The 21,144-nt window shown below is 33.1% G+C and overlaps 1 protein-coding gene across 1 annotated transcript in view; it reads right to left on the reverse strand.

Annotated features, from left to right (window-relative positions):
* The window catches only part of LOC115880673 (pyridoxine/pyridoxamine 5'-phosphate oxidase-like), a 41,613-nt gene extending 20,881 nt beyond the window's left edge, over positions 1-20,732 (reverse strand). Inside the window, exon 1 of the mRNA XM_030897960.1 lies at positions 20,363-20,732. Within this exon, the coding sequence (XP_030753820.1) occupies positions 20,363-20,496 (134 nt within the window). The 5' untranslated portion in view covers positions 20,497-20,732. The remainder of the gene's footprint in view (positions 1-20,362) is intronic.
* Positions 20,733-21,144: the final 412 nt, after the last annotated feature.

Here is a 21,144-nt window from a genome sequence, read left to right on the forward strand (position 1 = left end):
TAAAAAGAACTTTTTAAAATTAGTAATTAGTAACGATTTAGTTAGTTCGCAATCAGCTTCCTGTAAAGTACTATGTAATAGTTGTTTAATCTTGTATTATTAATATCTTTTCCTATACCTAAAATCAATATTTAATGAGAAAATTGTGTTTTTTTGAAAATATAAGACAAGATTTGACTTTCGGTCTTCTTCTTGTATTATGATGGCTCTGATTCGAGGCAATTACCTTTTAGTCTCTCAATAGAAGGCATTTATCATTAAAAGTATCAAATCTGTGTGCTACAGTATCGGATTTCTGTCGCATAATAATGAATATTACGTTTATTTACAAACCTATTACTTTTAAAGGTAGCTTCATCAGACAATCAAATTTTAGTTAAATGTCTCAATCTTCATGAACTGTATTAAGCATATGTATGCGGTTTGAATCACCTTGTATGTTGACAAAAATATTTTGAAAATGTGCGCTATAATGACCCCCATCTTATGTAAAAAATTGAAATAAAAATCACAAACCAAAAACGTAATAGATAAAAAGTTTTTTTGGAGGCCTGGGTCATTTTGTATATAGGTATGTACATATATATATATACATATATACATATACATATATATACAGCCGTTATATTATTATTATATAGGTATGTATAAAACTAGTAGCCTAAAAATTATTTACAGTTCGTCCCATTCTAAAAAAAAGATAAACACACCGTACAAATAACTCTAGGAAGAGGTATTTGTACGGTGGTAAAAAATTGCCTAAACAAGGCGGAAGGGGCAGTTATAATAAAGCAGTAAAATGCAAAAAAGGTCGGGTAAACACCTTTGTTTATTTGTTGAGCAAAATTCCTTTAGAATATTGTATATAATGACCAAAATATGACGCAATTTTAAGAAAAAAATGTCACTTTCTGGCTTATAATAAAGTTTCAAATGCAACGTTTATATTCAAATTTGTTATGATCTACAACAGTTAGGTAGTAATTGAGACGAATTATAATTCAATTACCGACTACTACGTTCTTGTTTTAATAGATCCAAATTCAACAAATATAATTAGAAATTATTTTAATTGTAAGGAGCTCTCTTGTGGGACGCCTACGTACAATTACGGCGGAAATATGTACCTACCTGTGAAAAGACAAATTCGGGTAATTTGAGCTTATATTTCCACACACTTGACACTGTCGTATCATATTGAAAATTCTCAGATTCAAAAGTACGTTAAACAAAAACAAAAACTGCTGAAAAACACTGAAAAGTTCACTTCGGACTTGATTCCGACTTCAAACACACCGTAAGCTAAACGTAGTACGCTATAATGGACCATAATGGACCAAGGGCCTTCGCGAGGGGTGGTGGGACGGACGGCTCATTTTCGTTCTGGAAGACTAGCAGCGACGTTGCCAATAGTTCTAGACGTTTCAACACATTAAACAGTAAACATGTCCTTTAATAGTAACGCATATATCCTCTGGTTAATAACATATTATTACGCATGCTTCTTTAAAAATAAACTATTAATTTAATTAAGAAATTGAGATTTATTGATATCCGGTGAAGGTTTTAAAGTCATCTTTTTCTGGGCAAATCAAACTAAGTAGATAGGCGCAAATTTGAGACGTGGCAATGTCGCCTTCTCTATCTCAGTTGGTTTTACAGTACGTAGTCACCCGATTGTTTGATCGGGTTAAATGCACAATGATATCTGTTCTTCCTAAATCTATGGATAAAAGACTTTATACTATTAAATAGATAGGCAACTTATAATACATTTCAATTTTATTATACAAGGGCGCCTCTGGTAGACGGAGGAAGAAATACTAATGGAAGAGAGGGGTGCGGGAGGGGGGTTCTTTAGTTAATTTAAAATAATTTAGACATATATAAGAACACTTTGTCTTTTAATTAGGTCGAACATATTATACACGATAAATCAACTGAATTAAAAGCATACAAAGTGTTCTTATATGTCGGATATTAATTAAAAAATATATTAAAAATACTAGAAATAGTATATATTAAGTTGTTACAGTTATAATTTAATCTTTGGCGGTTTTCAGCAAATAGCAGGCAGTTTTACATAATTTTCCTCCCTTTGAAGTGAATTGGAAACGGCTAGGTATATAATTTTGGTGTAGGCAAGATTCCCAGTTTGTTTCCGTTTGGGACCTGAAATAATCAAAACAAATTAAATCAGATGTAATTATCTGCTGATCATAAAAAAAAACGCGCGTCCTTAATTCCTTACATGCACCGTAAAAAAATTAAATAACTGCTCTGCAAGTAGCATTTATTAGCAGTACTAATTTAAAAAATCTATAACTGTAAGTAGATATGTTTAATTTACTTACCATTGTATCCTTCGGAAACCAGGTGTACGACAATTAAACTCCATGATAAAAAATAATTAAGAGTTATTACAAAACACAAATTGTCCCACCATTTTTAAAAAACATTGTCTAAAACAGAATACTGGCAAAAAATCTGAAGGAATTTAATTTTACAATAATTCGACAAATCAAACCGTAAAATCACAACAAAAGCGTCTCTGAGTGACAGTTAAAAATCAAATTTTATTATTGTCAGATATTGACATTTGCATTGTTAATATTGACAGTTTTAATAATTTGCGCTCTGCATCTTGAGGAAAACTTTAATGAACTGTCATTTCCATTTAAGTTTCCCAGCCATGGTAATAAATAAAAGCTAAAATGCAAGAAAAATATATAATTTAGTTAATTTAAGTGAATTTCATAAATGATCGGTTTACTTACACGTATGTATATTATATAGTCACTTACTAGCGAAAAGTTGTTCCATTATTTCAATTCAATTTTTGCCGAGATATACCGCACGCTACACAACCAACTAGTCTAGTAGAGTCTTTTTCGATAAATCGCGATAGTGTCACTGTTAATTTAAGTTCTGCCACAATTTTCATCTAGATTTACTACCTCTATAGATACAATTATCAATAGTAGAATAAATAATAAATAACATAAAATAAGTTCCGTAAAGACTGACAAATCCACAAAATTTCAAATCAAATTCAAATGTGTCAAATGAATCGTCAAACAGAACTGTCAAGGATCCCCACCCTAGAGTTCTTTTTCCGCCCACCATGCATGAATACATGGTTGCATTATGCTCCTTCCTTAGTCTTCTTATTCAAAGTCACTGTTTCTTTAACAAAAATAAACACGCTGGCTTCAATATACAGGGTGGTCCGAACTATATTCCGGAAACCCGGCAGCTTTGGCAGATAAAAATTAAGTGAAAAAGTCAAATTTATAATTTCAGTCAAATAACTATCTACTCAACATGTTTATTTTTTGTCAATAATGACACGTATTGACTATTTCCATTCTAAATATATTGAGAACGGTTGCTAGCAGCGATTTTTACCAAGACAATTTATTAATAAGAAATAACGGAATTGTATATTTTTCACTCAGTAGTTTTATACAGGTACGGACGAAAAGTTATACTCTTCAAAACAGTTAAACCACATGTAGGTAGACATATTCTCATGGCAAAAAACTCACAGACACCAATTTTCATTTAAATATTGACGTTATGAAATTATTTGGAAAAATTCGGAATAAAAATGAAACTTCTACACCCTGTATCTTCGAAACTAAGCATTTTAGGACATACATTTATAGGAACTTTTTTACTTATTTTTATTTGCCGAATATGCTAGCGAAGTTACCGGAATACAGTTCGGACCACCCTGTATATTGGTTAATATTGAAACTAAAATAACTAAATAAACTAAAACTAAAAATAAAGATTGCACACTGCATTCACCACCTAATAAGAATCATTATCAATTCTCTCTGATGTCATATAAGTTTCCATTTTTGGCAAATTTGTGAGATTTTTTTTTGTTTAAATTGACACAAAATGATAACTAGTTTTTAAAGTTGGACTAATTAGTCAGCTATGTTGAAGTAACGTTAGACACATTACAGGCCACCTAGATTTCATCAAATAAGAAAGATCTACTGACATTAAATCATAAAATTGAAAATACATATTTAGGAAAGTCTTTAATAATATTTGAAGATATATGAATTCCCTATTGAACACTGGAATAATATACTGGGTGTTCCATTTAAAATAAAAGAGTAACTTGCTTTTAAAGGAGACCAATGTTCAATATAAATTTGTTCTCCTGTATAACTTTAGGTCAAGTTTTTAATTTTATTTAAGGTCAATAGTCATTTTAACTAAATATTATGCTATACCGGGTAAATTCCAATTTAGGTAGCTTTTATTGAAATTTAAAAATTGTTCTTCATTTTCACAAAATGTGAAGTATGTAAAACCTTTATATTTTAGGCACATGCTTCGTTAATAAAACTTACCTTTATTTTTTATTTTTTTCCGAAAATCAATTAATATATAGGGTGTTCCATTACAAAAAACACAACTTTGATATGTAACTTTTTTGGGGACAGCCTGTAGAACTCTCTATATTTTTAAAAAGTGCTCCGAGTTTACCTACATATGCTCACAAAATTTTACTTCAATACAAACTGTCGTTCTCCTTGGAGCTTCCGCGGCGTATGAGAGGCGCCACCCTGTATTACCAAAAACCGATTTATCATGAGGATCTACAAAGCTCTGTTGTAAAGTACCAGAAGAGATATTAAAAATGCAAAAAATTACCTTTTTGCAGCGTCGTATTTTAAAATTCTACAAAAAAAGCTATTTTTGGCAAACTAACTTATTTTCATTTATTAACATAATCTAAGTATTTTCATAAATCATTAGTAGACTATACTGAACTGTTAAAAAAACATGTTACTCGTCGATCTGTTTGAAAAACAATATTAGGCAGTAAGGTGACCATGATCCCACTTATCATCTTCGGATTTGGAAAAAAATATCCTGTCTCCAATTTCGTTCTCATTGAAGTAGTAGAAATCGTACCTTGCAGGTATAATTTTGTATAAAACACTGAAAATAAAAAAAAAAACATTTGCACCAACGAAGATCAATCCGTTATCGGTAAAAATTTGACTTGATTTATAGTTTAACAGCTGGCTACATAAAAAACCTTATCATCGTTACATGGCTGTTTTTCAGAAGCATCCATTTCTGTAGCCATTATGAAAAAGTCATGTGTGCCGGCGCGATCCCGGGGCTGAAAGCGAGGGCGGCTAATCGAAAGGCTGACGGATGCGTCTCAAAAGTGGCTCACCCCCTATAACTTTTTTATTTTTTCAGATAAAACAACGAGATTTGGTATGTTAGTATATAACATAAATTAGGATTAATTAACATATTCAACATATTCAATTGTTTTTCGGTCACCTCCGGTTTCACCGGAAATGACTACAACTTTTGATTTTTAAATAGCACCTCGGTATTTTTTACTTTATTCAATGGAAAATAACAATCTGAATAGAATGACATATCATATTTCAAGGATGGAATTATTCGATATATAAAGTAACATATTTAATATTAATATATTTCGTAAATTAATAATTCGATTGAAAGGAAATATAAGATAAATAAAGTTCATTAGCATTTACGCAACAAAAGTAAAGTTTTAAAAATCAAAGTTATAAGCATAATTGGCAATTGCGAAAATATTTCCTTTCAATATTACAAATTTATAAAATCATCAAATCAGCACTAACGCGGTCATCGCACCGGTCATCGCACCGATAGACCAATAATGCTGATTCGATGATTCGACGTAACGAACCAATAAATACAAAAATGTCACCTGTTGGGGGAACAGTCGATAGTCGAGAATTGATGTTCGATAAGGTCGCGGTCGAGATTCCGGCATTGACGTTACACTACCCTGACACTACCCTCGAGCCAGTGATGATGTTCGTCCATAAATATAATATGTAAGTACACATTTAGTTTTATAATTATTGTATTATTCGTAGATTAATTAAATTGATTATTAAGTTAAATTGAAGTATTTATTATTTGCTATGCCCCTAGTCATAACCCACAAAATGGGGTGTGACATATGTGGTGGAGGCGCCAAGCTCTCTTTTTGAATAATTATAATAAAATAAAAATTATATAATTAATTAAATAAATATTTTGACTATTTATAATTATATTGATGTTAGTTAATTTACGAATAATAATTATGTTTATGTTTATTGATTTACAAATGCTATTCTTTCCAAGTTATAACTATAATGTTTTAAGATAATTTAATTACAGTATACTACTCCAGTTTTTCTTATTTATTTTTAATTTTATTTCTAAACACGTATTTATAACTTCATATTATCTATGGCAAAAATAAATAAAATTAAGGCTTTAGAATATCTCCGAGATAAAATTACCTTTTATATAAATCAAGGGAATGAAAAAAGAATAGTTAAAATTCTCAAGAAACTCTTAAAAATTAAAATAGATATACAATGTTTAGAAAGAACGTTAATAGGAAAGACCGTATACAAACTGAGAAAATTAAACGGAGAAATTAAGTATTATGCTGACATTTTAATTGTAAATTGGAAGGAAATAGCACGAGCCGACTTCGAGTTAGAAAACTTCATTAATACAACTGTGCGAATCAGGGTATAATATATAGTATTGTCTATTTAGGTTCCTCGAATCTTATTTTAATTTTTTTTTTACTCCATATTTTTACTGTGTGTCTATTTTACTATGTTTCTTGAATATTTTTTACTGTTTATTTGATACCTTTAACCTATAACCTATAATAATCAATTTAGAATTTTTTTTTAAAGAAAAAAAAAAAATTGTATTTGTGCGTTAAAATTTAGATTTATACTTATGAGTGATGATAAAAGGGTAACTCGGAGTCAAAAAAATAAAGAAGCTGTAGAAAGTACTCCACCGTATCAAAGATTGTCTGAGATTGAAAATAATTTTAATCCTACTCACAGAAGTACTAGTATTAATCCGTTCCAACCAAGAGCATCTCTGTCACGTAGCCCTGAAAGGACTGCAACTCCCGATACAAATAAACTAAAATTTAGTCTTGTTTTACCAAAAAATTGTCAGGAAGAAGCCATACCTTCATCTATAATCGTAACTGATAATTCTGAAATTATTAATTTAAATTCAATACCAGTTACAGAAAATAATACTTGTAAACAACAAACTCAAATTGTTAATACACCTCTAGAGAAACCACGTACACTTAGATTAAATAAAACCGAAAATATGGCTAACGCTAACAACACAACTTTACAAAACGCTCTTGCAGAACAAAAAAACCCGGCAACACCTAAATTTCTTTCACCCCCTAATTTTGAACCTAGTCTAGACTCTCCCATTTCATTCATTAAAAAATATGACAGAATAGCAAATTGCAATGGTTGGAGCGATGTTTATAAAATTACGTATCTTGGGAATTACTTGCAAAACTCAGCAAATTTTTGGTACACCGAGTACATAGTTGATGACACAAACAATAATAATGATTGGGAGAAGATCAAAAAAGACTTTATAAAAGAATTTAGCGGTGAACAACCGATGCGAAAGTTAAAATTCAGACTAAATACCAGGAAACAAAACGACAATGAAGATATTAAAAAATATTATTTTGAACTGCGAGCGCTAGCACAAGAAATTGATCCAAACATGGCATTCGAAACGTTCCGTGACCACTTCGAAAACGGACTCCACTCGTCATATTACGAAACATATTATTTGATGAGCAACGCAAATATGACCTACGACACTTTAAAAACTCTTGTGCTTAAGCTAAGTGAAATACGAGAGCGAGCGTTGGTTCATCAAATGACGACACAAACGTCGCTTTTGTCGATTACGGAGAATTCGAATAGGCAGACAAGAACTACATATCAAGATCGGAATAACTATTCTCGGAATGGACGTCGTAATACCCAAAGTAATTTTGGAACATACAGTCGTGGCACATATAATCATCGAAATTCAAGGCCACCTAATCGTTTTTCTAATAATTTTGAGACAAACAACAATTATGGTGCCAGATCAGAACGACAAAATTATAGAGGAGAAACCCAGACCATTCAGAACAACACAAGATTTTCTCCAGGGCAAAGAGGCAGGGGTAGGAACTTTTCTAGAGGTATTCCTAATACAAGATGCCGAGATGGTAGACCAAGATGTACCTCATGCAATCGGCCAGGTCATTATTCGTGTGAGAATGAAAATAACCGCAGCCAAAGAAGAGTGTCGTTCTCTAGAACACCATCCCCAAACGGAGGAGGACGGCTGAATTAGACTGCCACAACAAAGTCGTCCTATATACTGGGGGCAGTGAACACGAAATTCTAATAATAAAAGGACATGTAAATAATAATTATAACGTAGATATAATTCTAGACACAGGATCGAGTAAGTGTGTGATCAGTAAGCATCTAGTCAACAAAATTAAGCCCATAAATTCACAAGTTAATTTGGTTGCAGCTGGTGGTTATAGGATAAGTCCCTTAGGTACTTCTGACGTACAATTAAAATTAGGCGAGCTCTCAGGATACGTTTCAGCTCTAGTAGTAGAAAACCTCTCAAGACCTTTGATTTTAGGCACAGACTTCCTGTCAAAAAATAAGGCAAAAATTAATTACGAAAAAGAAACTGTGACATTGATTAGTAAGAATACGGAATTCATTTTGGACTTTAATAGAAAGCAAAATCACAAAGATAATTTTCAGTCGTGCTCTAATTTAGAATTATTAGAAAATTTAGAACTATTGGAAACCGATGCGAACGAAAAACAGGAATGTAAGTTAAGTGTAAAAGAAGACTATGTTTTAAAACCTAATGTTGAAATCAGTGTAAAAATAGAAGCAGTGAATAAAATTTTAAATACAGAAGATTTAAACAAATTGTATTTTACAGAGAAAGACGAGTTTTTAAGGAAAAAAGGGATTATTTGCTTGACCAGTCCTTATTACGTAGGAAATAATTTATTGGTAGATCTGGTAACAAGAAAAAGTAATACAATTAAAATATATAAAGGGACTACATTAGGCTTTTTAAAACAACCATGCAATTATAATATTTTAGACTTACCCTTATTACAAATAGAAGAAGAGAAGGATGAGGGTGAAATCGTCACGATGGCTGATCACAAGATCGAACATATAAAAAACAAGAAAATAAAAGATGAATTACACGGACTCCTCGAAGAATTTAACGATGTGTTCTCTAAGTCTCCAAAATATATGGGACGAACTGAACTAGTAGAGCACTCTATAGACGTTGGTGATGCGAAACCTATAAAGAGGAAAGCCTACAGGGTGTCTCAAAAAGAACGAGAAATTATAGACGACCAAATAAAAGAAATGGCGAAGTACGACATAATAAGGCCAAGTAATTCTCCATGGTCTAGTCCTGTAGTATTAGTAAAGAAAAAATCCGGCGAAACGAGATTCTGTGTTGATTACAGACGGCTGAATGAAGTTACGAAGAAGTCGACTTATCCAATTCCTAATATAGATGACATACTTACATATATGGGTAAAGCTCGGTATTTTTCGTCACTCGACATGTTTTCTGGATTTTGGCAGGTAAAAATAGAGGAGGAGTCTAAACCACTAACAGCATTTCAAGCTCAAGGTCATGGCTTGTGGGAATTCAACTACATGAGTTTCGGTCTTTGTAATGCACCCGCCACATTTCAACAGTTAGCTGATAAAGTTTTTAGGGATTTAAAATGGAAAGAAATTCTCATATACCTAGATGATATTATAATTTTTTCCGAAACAATGGAAGAACATTTAAATAAATTAAGAAAAGTTTTTACACGCCTTAGAAATGCAGGGCTTACATTAAAACCCAAGAAATGCGAATATTTGAAAGAAGAAATTAATCTCTTAGGCTATAATATATCGTCAAATGGTATTCTCCCCGATGAAAATAAACTGGTGGCAATAAAGAATTTTCCAGAGCCAAAGTCAGTAAAAGATGTACAAAGCTTTATTGGGTTATGTAATTACTATAGAAAATTTATAGAAAACTTTTCGAAAATAGCACATCCGTTACATAAAGTAACGAAAAAAGAAACTGGATTTGTTTGGGAGGACGAACAAATCAACGCATTCAACACACTAAAAGAAAAACTCATAAGCCCACCAGTCTTATCCCATTACCAACCTGACAAGAACTGTGAATTAATTGGCGTTAATTACCCTGACACTACCCCGAGCCAGTGATGATGTTCGTCCATAAATATAATATATACACATTTAGTTTTATAATTATTATTATCTGTAGATTAATTAAATTGATTATTAAGTTAAATTGAAGTATTTATTATTTGCTATGCCCCTAGTCATAACCTACAAATGGGTGTGACAATATGTCAACTTTGACATTTTCGCATATGGTTTATTTCAGGGCGGAAAGTGAAATAGCAAAGCGGTTCCACCGTTTCCACGGAAATCTCAAATAAAATAGTTCCAGCCCTAGCCACTAGGTGGTAGTGCAATTAATTTTTAGGTTAAGAAGTTGCTACTAGTTTTTGCCAGATGGCGTTAAATCAGAATTTTTTTGTAGTTTCCGTAGTTTCCAACGGCCATTGTCATATTATTGTCAAATTCTCAAAAAATATTGTCGTTGTCATAGCGCCAATCATAGTAGTATCAAATAAATGATTAACAAACGTTTTTCAAACTATAATTTGTTATATGTGTTTTAATTAGACAATTCCTTTTGTTTGTGGCCCTAAAAATATAATGTAATTCTTTTATTTTTGCCATCATTTGGCAATTTATTTATATTTACTCCATTTACAAAACTTTGGGTGTATTACGTTGGTCTTGTTTTATTATAATAAACGATGTTTAAATATTTGACTTATAAATAAAAATTTTAAATAATAAATAATATTTACACATGTTTGGCTTTAATTTTATTTAATAATTGTATAAATTATACTGTTAAATCTTATTTTTTACACTTCTCAACGATACTTGTTATTAGTATTGTTGAATTTGTGTAAAAAATAAGATTAATAATCAAATTTAACTATATTTTAGAGTAAAATTCAATAAATACGCTCATTTAAGAAGCCCGCGCTTCGATCCATTTAAAACAAGCCCTACTCAATAGATGGCGCCACTTCTGTAGGACCATTTTTCAGTATGGCAGAGTCCATTCTTTTTCTAGCTAGGTTTATTCTTTGGTTTATTTGAAATTGACAACCTGCAGTTCATAACGACAATTTGACTCGAAATACCAAGTGTGTAGTATGAAATTATTGGTAAAAAGATGCTTTTTCCAAATATGCTAATGAGCCACCCTCGTTCCATTTGAAAAAATTGAGATATATGATTAAAAATACGATTTAGGCATCTTTTAACTCTTTTAACCGGCTAGGATAAGACACCAAAAACATTATACGATCAAATCTATTTTTCCAAGGCTCCTTGATTAAAAATTAGTGTTTTGGCATGGCACTCTAGATCGAAATTTAAAATACAATTTGTTTTCGAGCGAATATGTCAAAAGTTGACATATGATATGTCGTTCGATTCAGAGTGTCGTTTTCTATCGAATAAAGTAAAAAAATACCGAGAGTGCTATTTAAAAATCAAAAGTTGTAGTCATTTCCGGTGAAACAGGAAGTGACCAAAAACAATTGAATACGTCCATCAATTCTAATTTATGTGATATACTAACATACCAAATCTCGTTTTTTTATCTGAAGAAATAAAAAAGTTATAGGGATGAGCCACTTTTGAGACGCACCCGGTAGACGACAATCGATTTTGCGTGAGTTTTTTCATTATTTTTTCAAGATTTTTGGTATTTCGTTGTTTATGTGTATTCATGTTTTTTTTTCATAATCAATTATTAAGTTTCAACTATGTTTAGACACTAGAATTTGGGTTTTTTTAGATTGCCTATTTTTGTTTGTAAGTTTGTAGTTCTACTTACAATTGTTTAGGCACTTTGAATTCCATCTCTCCTTTATTTACTTTAGCCAATACGCGGTCATGTTTCTTCTTTAGCTCTTCCCAAGCCACTGGTACACCCTGTTCTGCAATAATAACAGTTCGAATTTTAGCGTACAGCGGTTGTTTTTCGAAGATTTTTGCGTTGCAACACGTGCGCATGGTCTCTATACGGCCCTTCATTCGAACCTAAAACGAATGTGACAGTCACAAATTTACCTAAAAGTTAATCAGCAATTCATAATTTATTTTAAATCCTTGTCAAATATTACTATAACTACAACAAAAATATACAAGGTGAGTTTTCTACGATATTCTCTATGGGTATCTCGGAAACTACTGGAGATAGAGAGTCGGTTAAATGGAGAAAGAATTGCAGTTTTGTGGGGTCATAAATAAGCGCCTTTCGGATTTTTGAAAAAGTTCATGGCTTACTAGATATTTCGAAAAAAACAAATTTAGGCTATTTTAAAAATGGTCCTTAATTCCATTATAATCTATTTTAGACAAAAAGTTTTCAGATAAAAATTGTAGATAATCACATCCTTAATCAGATTGTGTTCTCCGTTTTTTTCTAAAGCCTCTCATTTTTGACATATGACACAAAATGTTGGCCATGACTTCATAAAAAGCGCCATTTTTAAGCTTTTCAGCGATATAAGCTAGAACATGTTTCTTTCGAAAAATTACTGAGTTATAGCTAATTATAATCTTTCTTGGCTAATTTCACTTAGTTGGTATGGTATTCTTATTCTGTTATTTATTTCATTATTATAAATTTATAACTTATAAAAAAACTAATTGACTTATAAAAACTAACTAATATTTTATTAAACGGTTCTTTACAATTTGCGTTACACAAACTAAAACTTAAAAAAATAATATCTCTACATACACTTAAATTATTATTACAATTATTTCAGAAAATGTTCAAAAAATATACCGCATAAAATCTAAAATGGATAGGTCAGGTGATCGAGGAGGTCCATGCAATTAGTCCAACCCTTCCTATCCCTGAGTTTGAATAATTATGATATAAATAATTTTTAACATTTCTTTCATTATTTGCGGGGGGGGGGGAAGTGTCATAATGAAAGTCATGTTGGAACCACTCTATTGATGCGCGAGTCTCTAAATTTAACTTTTCTAACATGTCTTGAAACCCGTTCTCTAAAAAGCGTATGTAACGTATCCTCGAAAATGTATGGCGAAGGAAAGTTGAACCAATAATCATACACGCTTTTCTTCATTTGAACAATTCATAGTTACAATTTTTGGTTATTATAATTTACAAAGTTTGGATTTTACAGTGTGACATTTCTGAGAGCAAAGACGATTGAACTTGTTTCCATGACTAACTAAGTGAAAATGTTTAAAAATTATAAGAATTTGCTATAACTCAGCAATTTTTGGAAAAACCCATATTATATCTTATATCGCTGAAAAGCTTAAAAAATGGCGCTTTTTATGAAGTCATGGCCAACTATGGTTTCCATTTAAAAAAACATAAGTTTGTGTCATATGTCAAAAACTACAGGCTTTAGAAAAAAGCGGAGAATTCAATATCTACAACTTTTATCTGAAAACTTTTTTGTCTAAAATGTATTATAATGGAATTGGGGGCCATTTATAAAATAGCCAAAATTTGTTTTTTTTTTCGAAATATCTAGTAAACCATGAACTTTTTCAAAAATCTGAAAGGTGCATATTTATGACCCCACAAAACTGCAATTCTTTCCCCATTTAACCGACTCTCTATCTCCAGTAGTTTCCGAGATACCCATAAAGAACATCGTAGAAAACTCACCCTGTATATGTTACGGGTAATACTGGCACCGACGAAATAACATGTAGGTGGCGCCCCCTACAAATAGGAGTTAAAGTCTCTTGATATAGGAGTCATATTGACATGAAAATCAAATTCCTCATGTCAAAAAACTCCCATACACCAATTTTATTCAACGTTACTTCATAAATTATTTGGAAAAAATCGAAATAAAAATGAAATTTCTGCACCCTGATCTCCGAAACTAAGCATTTTAGGACATACTGTCAAGAAAAATGGCGCATCCGCCAGAAATTAAAAATGTATTACTGGTTGCCTGCACAACCGCAACGTATCCGCCAGAAATTAAAAGACTTTTTCAGGCGCCATCTTTTAGTCAAGTCGAGAAGTAAAGGAATCAGACAATAGAATTGTCTGGTATGAGAAGAAATACGCTTTCCGAGGTGAGGGAATTTCGAAGCAGTCAATAAGTATATAAGCCGGAGCCATCGACAGAGACCAGTTTTTGAAATTTGAATATACCGCGTGGAAGTGAAAATCGGACAATTTGGTGAAGGAATCATATAAATAGTTAGTTTGTTGTGTGTTATAAGTTAGTAATTGTGTATAAAGTGAGAAAATAAATTCGTTAAGTATTTTATCGTGAGTTTAAATAGTGGACCCACGGAATCCGTAACAATTGGTGTCAGAAGTGGGATTCAAGAGGACTTTAAGAAGAAATTAAGTGGATTGGAAGATTTTTAGACCGAATTAGAGTATTTTTATGGTTGGTACAAGGGAACAAGCGAAGAAAATGGAGGAAGTAAGCAAATTATTGGGCGATTTTATGGAGAATATGAGAAGAGAGAAGGCAGAAGAACAAGAAAGACTCCGTAAAGAACGAGAAGCAGAGCGAGCCCGACTAGAAAAAGAGAAAGCAGAAGAACAAGAAAGACTCCGTAAAGAACGAGAAGAAGAGCGAGCCCGATTAGAAAGAGAAAAGGAAGAGGAAAAACTACGACGTCAACAAGAACAGGACCGGCTTGAGAACATTTTCGAAGATCTAAAAATTCAACGACAACAAGACAAACAAGAAGAACAGGACCGGCTTGAGAAAATGTTAGGTAATTTGGAAATTCATTTCGAGGAGCGACATCGTAGAGAAAAACAAGAAGAACAGGACCGGCTTGAGAAAATTTTCGAAGATTTGAAAATTCAACGACAACAAGACAAACAAGAAGAACAGGACCGGCTTGAGAAAATTTTAGAAGATTTAAAAATTCAGCGACAACAAGACAAACAAGAAGAGCAGGACCGTATTCAACAGAGTATCGAAAATTCGGAACGAAGACAAGAGACCCACTTCCAAGAAGTCGTAGAAGATCTGGAGGAGCGCCTTCAGCAGAAAATGGAAAAATTAGAGATGGACCTACAGAAGACCAAGGTACAAGTAAGGACACCTGGCGTTTCTGGAACTGCGAACCTCAAGGCACCGACCTACGATGGACAAACCACCTGGACGATGTACCACCGCCAGTTTGAAGCAGCGGCTGCTGCCAATGGATGGACTGACCAAGAGAAAGCAGCAGCACTTGTCATCGCGCTGCGAGGCCCTGCCCTGGAACTGTTGCAAACTATTCCTGCAGCCCAACAGCAGGAATACCAAACTTTGGTCGCTGCACTGGACAGAGATATGGCGACCAACATCGACGCCAACTTTCCCAGGCCCAGATCAAGACACGCCTGCAGAGGTCCGGAGAGAGTCTGCAGGAATTTGAAGCAACGGCTGGTACATCTAGCATATGTCGGCTGGTACATCTAGCATACCCAGGAGCACCGGAAGGATTTAGGGAGGAACTCGCTGCTCAGTGCTTTATCAGGCGCAGAGGGCGCTGCAAATATCCTGATTTTCTACCAGCAGCGAAGCACTGGTCAGGGCGCTGGAAATCGAAGCTGCTTTTAGCGCCATCCCTAGACCGAAGATAAGATCGGTAACGGTAGAGGAACAGCCCGAGAGTACCCACAGAAGTTTGGAGGAGATGTGTAGAAAATTCGACAAACTATGTGAGCTACTAATAAACAAGTAAGTCAACAACACCCAGACAGAGAACCAAAGAAGATTCCAGGACATGAGGTGCTATGGATGCGGCAGGAATGGCCACATCAAACGGTATTGTCGCATCCAAATGCGATTCCATTCACCATCCAGAGAACATCGGCACATCGGAAGATCCCAGGACATAAGTTGCTATAGATGTGGCAGGAATGGCCACATCAAACGGGATTGCCGCGTCCAAATGCGATTCCGTTTACCATCGAGAGAACATAGGCACCCGGAAATCAACACTAATGAGCGAGTATTGGCTGAAGAAAACAGAGCCCCTAGGATGTTTTCCGTTAGGAGTCTAGGAAAAACCGCTGACAGTTTGGTGATCAACGGGAAGGTCAATGGTAGAAGAAATCGAATGACTGTGGACACAGGCGCTATGGTATCGTTGGTGCAGACTAACTCAGTGCGAGGATTGAAGATGATGCCTCTTAGAAGAAGAGTGTATTTACGTACAGTTACGGGGGAAATGGCCGTTGTACGGGGAGAGGCTTTCATGGAATTGGAGTTAGGGAATTTGAAGTTTCGGCATAGCGTTTTAGTGGCGGACATTGAAGATGATTTTATCATGGGTATGGATGTGATCAGTCAACATGGTTTTTCGTTTGATCACCATAGAAACATCCTGAAAATCGGAAATGAGGAATTTTCTGTATCTAAAGAGAAGAGACCAGGAAATATGGAAGAAATATTATCGAAAATTGTGATGATACCTGGTGATACCAAGAAGACTGTGTTCGGGAAACTAGAGAAAACCGTTGGGTGCCGTGTAGGACGGGTACAAATTATCGACAACGACCTAGATCGACGACGAGCTACCTTGGACAAGAAAATGAAACATCGCGAAAGCACTATCAGAATAAGGAGTTTTAAGCTTGGAGCTGATGAACAGTGGACGACGACACAATTGAGGAAAGATCAAATGGAAGATCCAGACATCGGAGCAATACTACGGCTCAAGGAAGGTAACGGCGAGAGACCACCGTGGCAGGATATTGCGTACAGAGGGCTCGTTTTCAAAGCTCTCTGGGCTCAGTGGAATTCACTGGTTATTGAGAATGGATTGTTAAAGCGCACGTGAGAAAGTGCGGATGGCAGGACAGTAACAACTTAGTTACTGGTACCAAGGAAGAAAGTTACCCAGGTATTGGAAGAAATTCATGGTGGTAAAACTGGAGCCCATCTTGGGGTAAACAAGACCCTGAGCAAGCTGAGAGACCGTTTTTACTGGGTGGATTATTGTGAAGATGTTAAGAAATGGTGTCAACGTTGTAAGGAAAAACCGCTGACAGTGGACGGCGCAGCTAGACAAGGACCAAGTACTCGATCTGGAGGAAAAATGGAACAAGATAACGTTGGACTGTCGTTCGAAAGAATCGTTAGGAAGGAAAGATTATTGGGAATTCATAAGGCCGTGATAAGAAATGAATTACGCTAGCCAGTGACGGATGGCTTCGTTACGACCTCAGAGCTAACTCTACGCGGGATTTCAACAGGACGATCTGGGCATGGTTATATAACCCACAGCGCAGAAAGGGAGGTCCCCAAAGTTAACTCCAGCATGGGAAGGTCCTTATACAGTCATCAAGAGGATAAATGATGTTGTGTACCGGATTCAACGCAGCCCTAGAAGTAAGATGAAGGTAGTTCATCTGGATCGATTGAAGAGATATCAGACAGGAAACCTTGATCGGGACGATCAAATTTGAGAAGGGGGCAATGTCAAGAAAAATGGCGTATCTGCCAGAAATTAAAAATGTATTACTGGTTGCCTGCACAACCGCAACGTATCCGCCAGAAATTAAAAGACTTTTTCAGGCGCCATCTTTTGTCAAGTCGAGAAGTAAGGGGAATCAGACAATAGAATTGTCTGGTATGAAAGTACGCTTTCCGAGAATTGGGGAAATTTCGAAGCAGTCAATAGAGTATATAAGCCGGAGCCATCGACAACTGAGACAGTTTTTGAAATTTGAATATACCGCGTGGAAATTGAAAATCGGACAATTTGGTGAAGGAATCTTATAAATAGTTAGTTTGTTGTGTGTTATAAGTTAGTAATTGTGTATAAAGTGAGAAAATAAATTCGTTAAGTATTTTATCGTGAGTTTAAATTAGTGGACCCACGGAATCCGTAACAATACATTTATACGAACTTTTTTACTTATTTTTATCTGCAGAATATGCTGCCGAAGTTTCCGGAATACAGATCGGACCACCCTGTATAAAAGGCAACCCTCTTCCGATTTAAAAGGTTGCAGTGTATAAATACATACCTGTTGTGTTATTTTCTTATTAGATGTTTCATTTGTATATAAAAACAAAAAACTTACAGAAACTTGAGGATTTTCTTCCTACAAAATTTAATTAACTGATAGATGTATAAAAATAAGTGTTTCAAGTTCCTCTTACTATTTGTTTTGCCTTCAAGCTATTCAAATACGTATAAAAAATTATACCCCCGTCATCAGAAATCTCTTGGAGCGTCATAGTTCTGTTAGACACATCTCCATTTCTAAAAGATAAACTTACATTTTTATATATGTTACGGCTAAAATAGATGCCTGGCTAGTTTGAAAGTTGACCAACAATTTTACAAAAAAATGATGTAACTAAATATACAGAATGAATTATTGTTAACTGTTTTTTCCAGTCGGTATATGTAACATGTATATCTAGTTTTGTGATCTGGATGTCTATACAGGGTTGTTCACCATATACGACACAGAGTATTGTAGCTAAACGATTAGATTTTTACAAATTGTAAATTTTGGGTTCGTTGAAGGACTATTAGAGCTACAATTTAAAAATATTTTAACAAGATACAGAGTGTCCCAAATAAGTAAAATGGAACACCCTGTATATTATTCTACTTTTAGATTCTACGATTGAAATAAAGGTAAATTTGATTAAGGTTTATCACCCTTAAACCATACCATTTTTGAAATATTTTCAATTTTATGAAATTGCAGTAAAAAATTTGTTTTTCTTCATTTCTCCAGGGGTATCAAAGTTTTTAATATTAAATATTTGCGGAAGCTTATTTATTGATCAGATATATTGTGTTGCAATAATAAACAAAATACTACCTTATACAGAATGTCTAAAAATTTATATTAAATAATTACTAGCTTTAAACAGCAATAACTTGTTTAATTTAAATGAAACACCCTGTATATTTTACTAAAATCAGATGCATAATTTAATTGTCTATCAAATTGTATTATACCATTTTTTACCTATCTCTTCAAGTTTTCGTAGAAAATGCATTTTCTTATAATTTAGACCTCATTTATCACTATACTCATGAAATATTGACATTTTAGATTATTTTTAAAGATGTAACAAAGTCTTAAAAAGTACAGATACTAATATTGTCGATATAGTTCCCTTATATCACATAAGAGAACTATATATCAATAAAAAAAACTGTTTAATATTTTTTGTTAAAGAGGACCAATTAATATGACCAGTATTATTCAAACTACATTAATTGATTAAAAATAATTGCTTCAAATACTAAAAAAACTGAATTTTGAATATGTATTAGACAGTGTGGTAAAAAGTAACACCTTATAAATTTTATTTCATTTTTTGACGATTGCTTATTTATAACAGAGACGTTAATTTTCCTAACTTATTATTATATTGATTTTTGAGTCAAATCCACATTTATTTTGAATAATTTATTAATTAAAACTATTATTATATGAGCCATATCGCATTAGTATATTTAATTGGTATACTCTTTTACAAAGATTTAAATAGTTTTCTTTTTTTTTGTAAACAAATGGGCTTGCAATATTATTATTTTTACCACTTGTACATTTTGTATAAAATGTACAATTTTACATGTTGCTCTAAAAAAAATATAAAATGTCAATATTCCATGGGTATAGTGATAAATGAGGTCTAAATTATAAGAAAATGCATTTTCTAAGAAAACTTGTAGAGATAGGTAAAAAATAGTTTAATACAATTTGATAGAAAATTAAATTGTGCATCTAATTCACGTAAAATATACAGGGTGTTCCATTTAAATTAAGCAAGTTACAGCCGTTTAAATCTAGTAATTATTTAATATAAATTTTTGGACATTCTGTATAAGGTAGTATTATTTTTATTATTGCAACACAATATCTGATCAATAAATAATCTTAAGTAAATATTTAGTATTAAAAACTTTGATACCCTTTAAGAAATGAGGCCTTAATTTTTTTATTGCAATTTCACAAAATTGAAAATATTTCAAAAACGGTAAGGTTTAAGTGTGATAAACCTTAATCAAATTTATCTTTATTTCAATCGTATGATCTAAAAATAGAATAATATACAGGGTGTTCAATTTAAAAAAAACTATATTTTTTTACTTATTTGGGACACTCTGTATCTTGTAAATTTATTTTTAAATTGTAGCTCTAATAGTCCTTCAACGAATCCAAAACTAACAATTTCTAAAAATCTAATCGTTTAGCTACAATACTCCGTGTCGTATGTGGTGAACAACCCTGTATAATGAATATTAAATATAAATATAAACATTGTAGCATCGGGTGTAGGTATAAAAGTAAAATCATTTTTACCTACTTGAATGATGTGGCTAAGTTAAAAAAGACCATTCCTGAACGCGTATTCGTCTTATAATCGTCAGCCCATTGTTTAAACAATTTATTGGGCTGGCAATTTTCGGGAACGTCAATGTATGAGAGATCTGACGCCATTCTTGCGAATCTCTTGATATATGGAGTAGTATATTTTACTAATTACTGGGAATAAACAGATATGGTTTTTGAAAGTCATATAGCGTCATATAACGTCATATAAACGTCATATAGAAACTTCATATTTCCAACTTGAACGTTGCCAGTTTTATTTTTAAATTTTCTTAAATTCGCGCTTTAAAACCTTGATCATTATACTTACGTGAATAAGTAAATCACTATGGAAACTGTCGCAAACACCAATCATTCATTTATCTTCTTTTTTTGTTGCACACGCGGTTCTTCTACTCTATCTATCCTTGTCGAGGGCGTAGCTTCCACGCGCCAAATTTGAACATTAATTTTAAAAATTTAATTTGTAAAGTGCACAAAACATCCCCCTTTAGAACTTTTTCTTTAATGGCCATAAGCGGGAGTAAAATACCATCCGCCCGAACAAACACTAGAGGCGCCACCGGTCATCAAATGGTGTAAAAATTGCGAAAATTTAATCATCTAATTTTGACACAAGGGGTCGCGCTTAACTTTTTTAATTTTTATTTTAATTTTAATTCAATATTCATTGTTTTCAAACTATATTATTATACTTTGTTGTATTTTGTGAATGTATAAATGTTTTCTTTGTATAAAGTTGCATTATATTAATTT

The sequence above is a fragment of the Sitophilus oryzae genome, unplaced genomic scaffold (assembly GCF_002938485.1).
Source record: "Sitophilus oryzae breed Bouriz unplaced genomic scaffold, Soryzae_2.0 scaffold_1082_pilon_pilon, whole genome shotgun sequence".
In the NCBI taxonomy this organism is placed as follows: Eukaryota; Metazoa; Arthropoda; class Insecta; order Coleoptera; family Curculionidae; genus Sitophilus; species Sitophilus oryzae.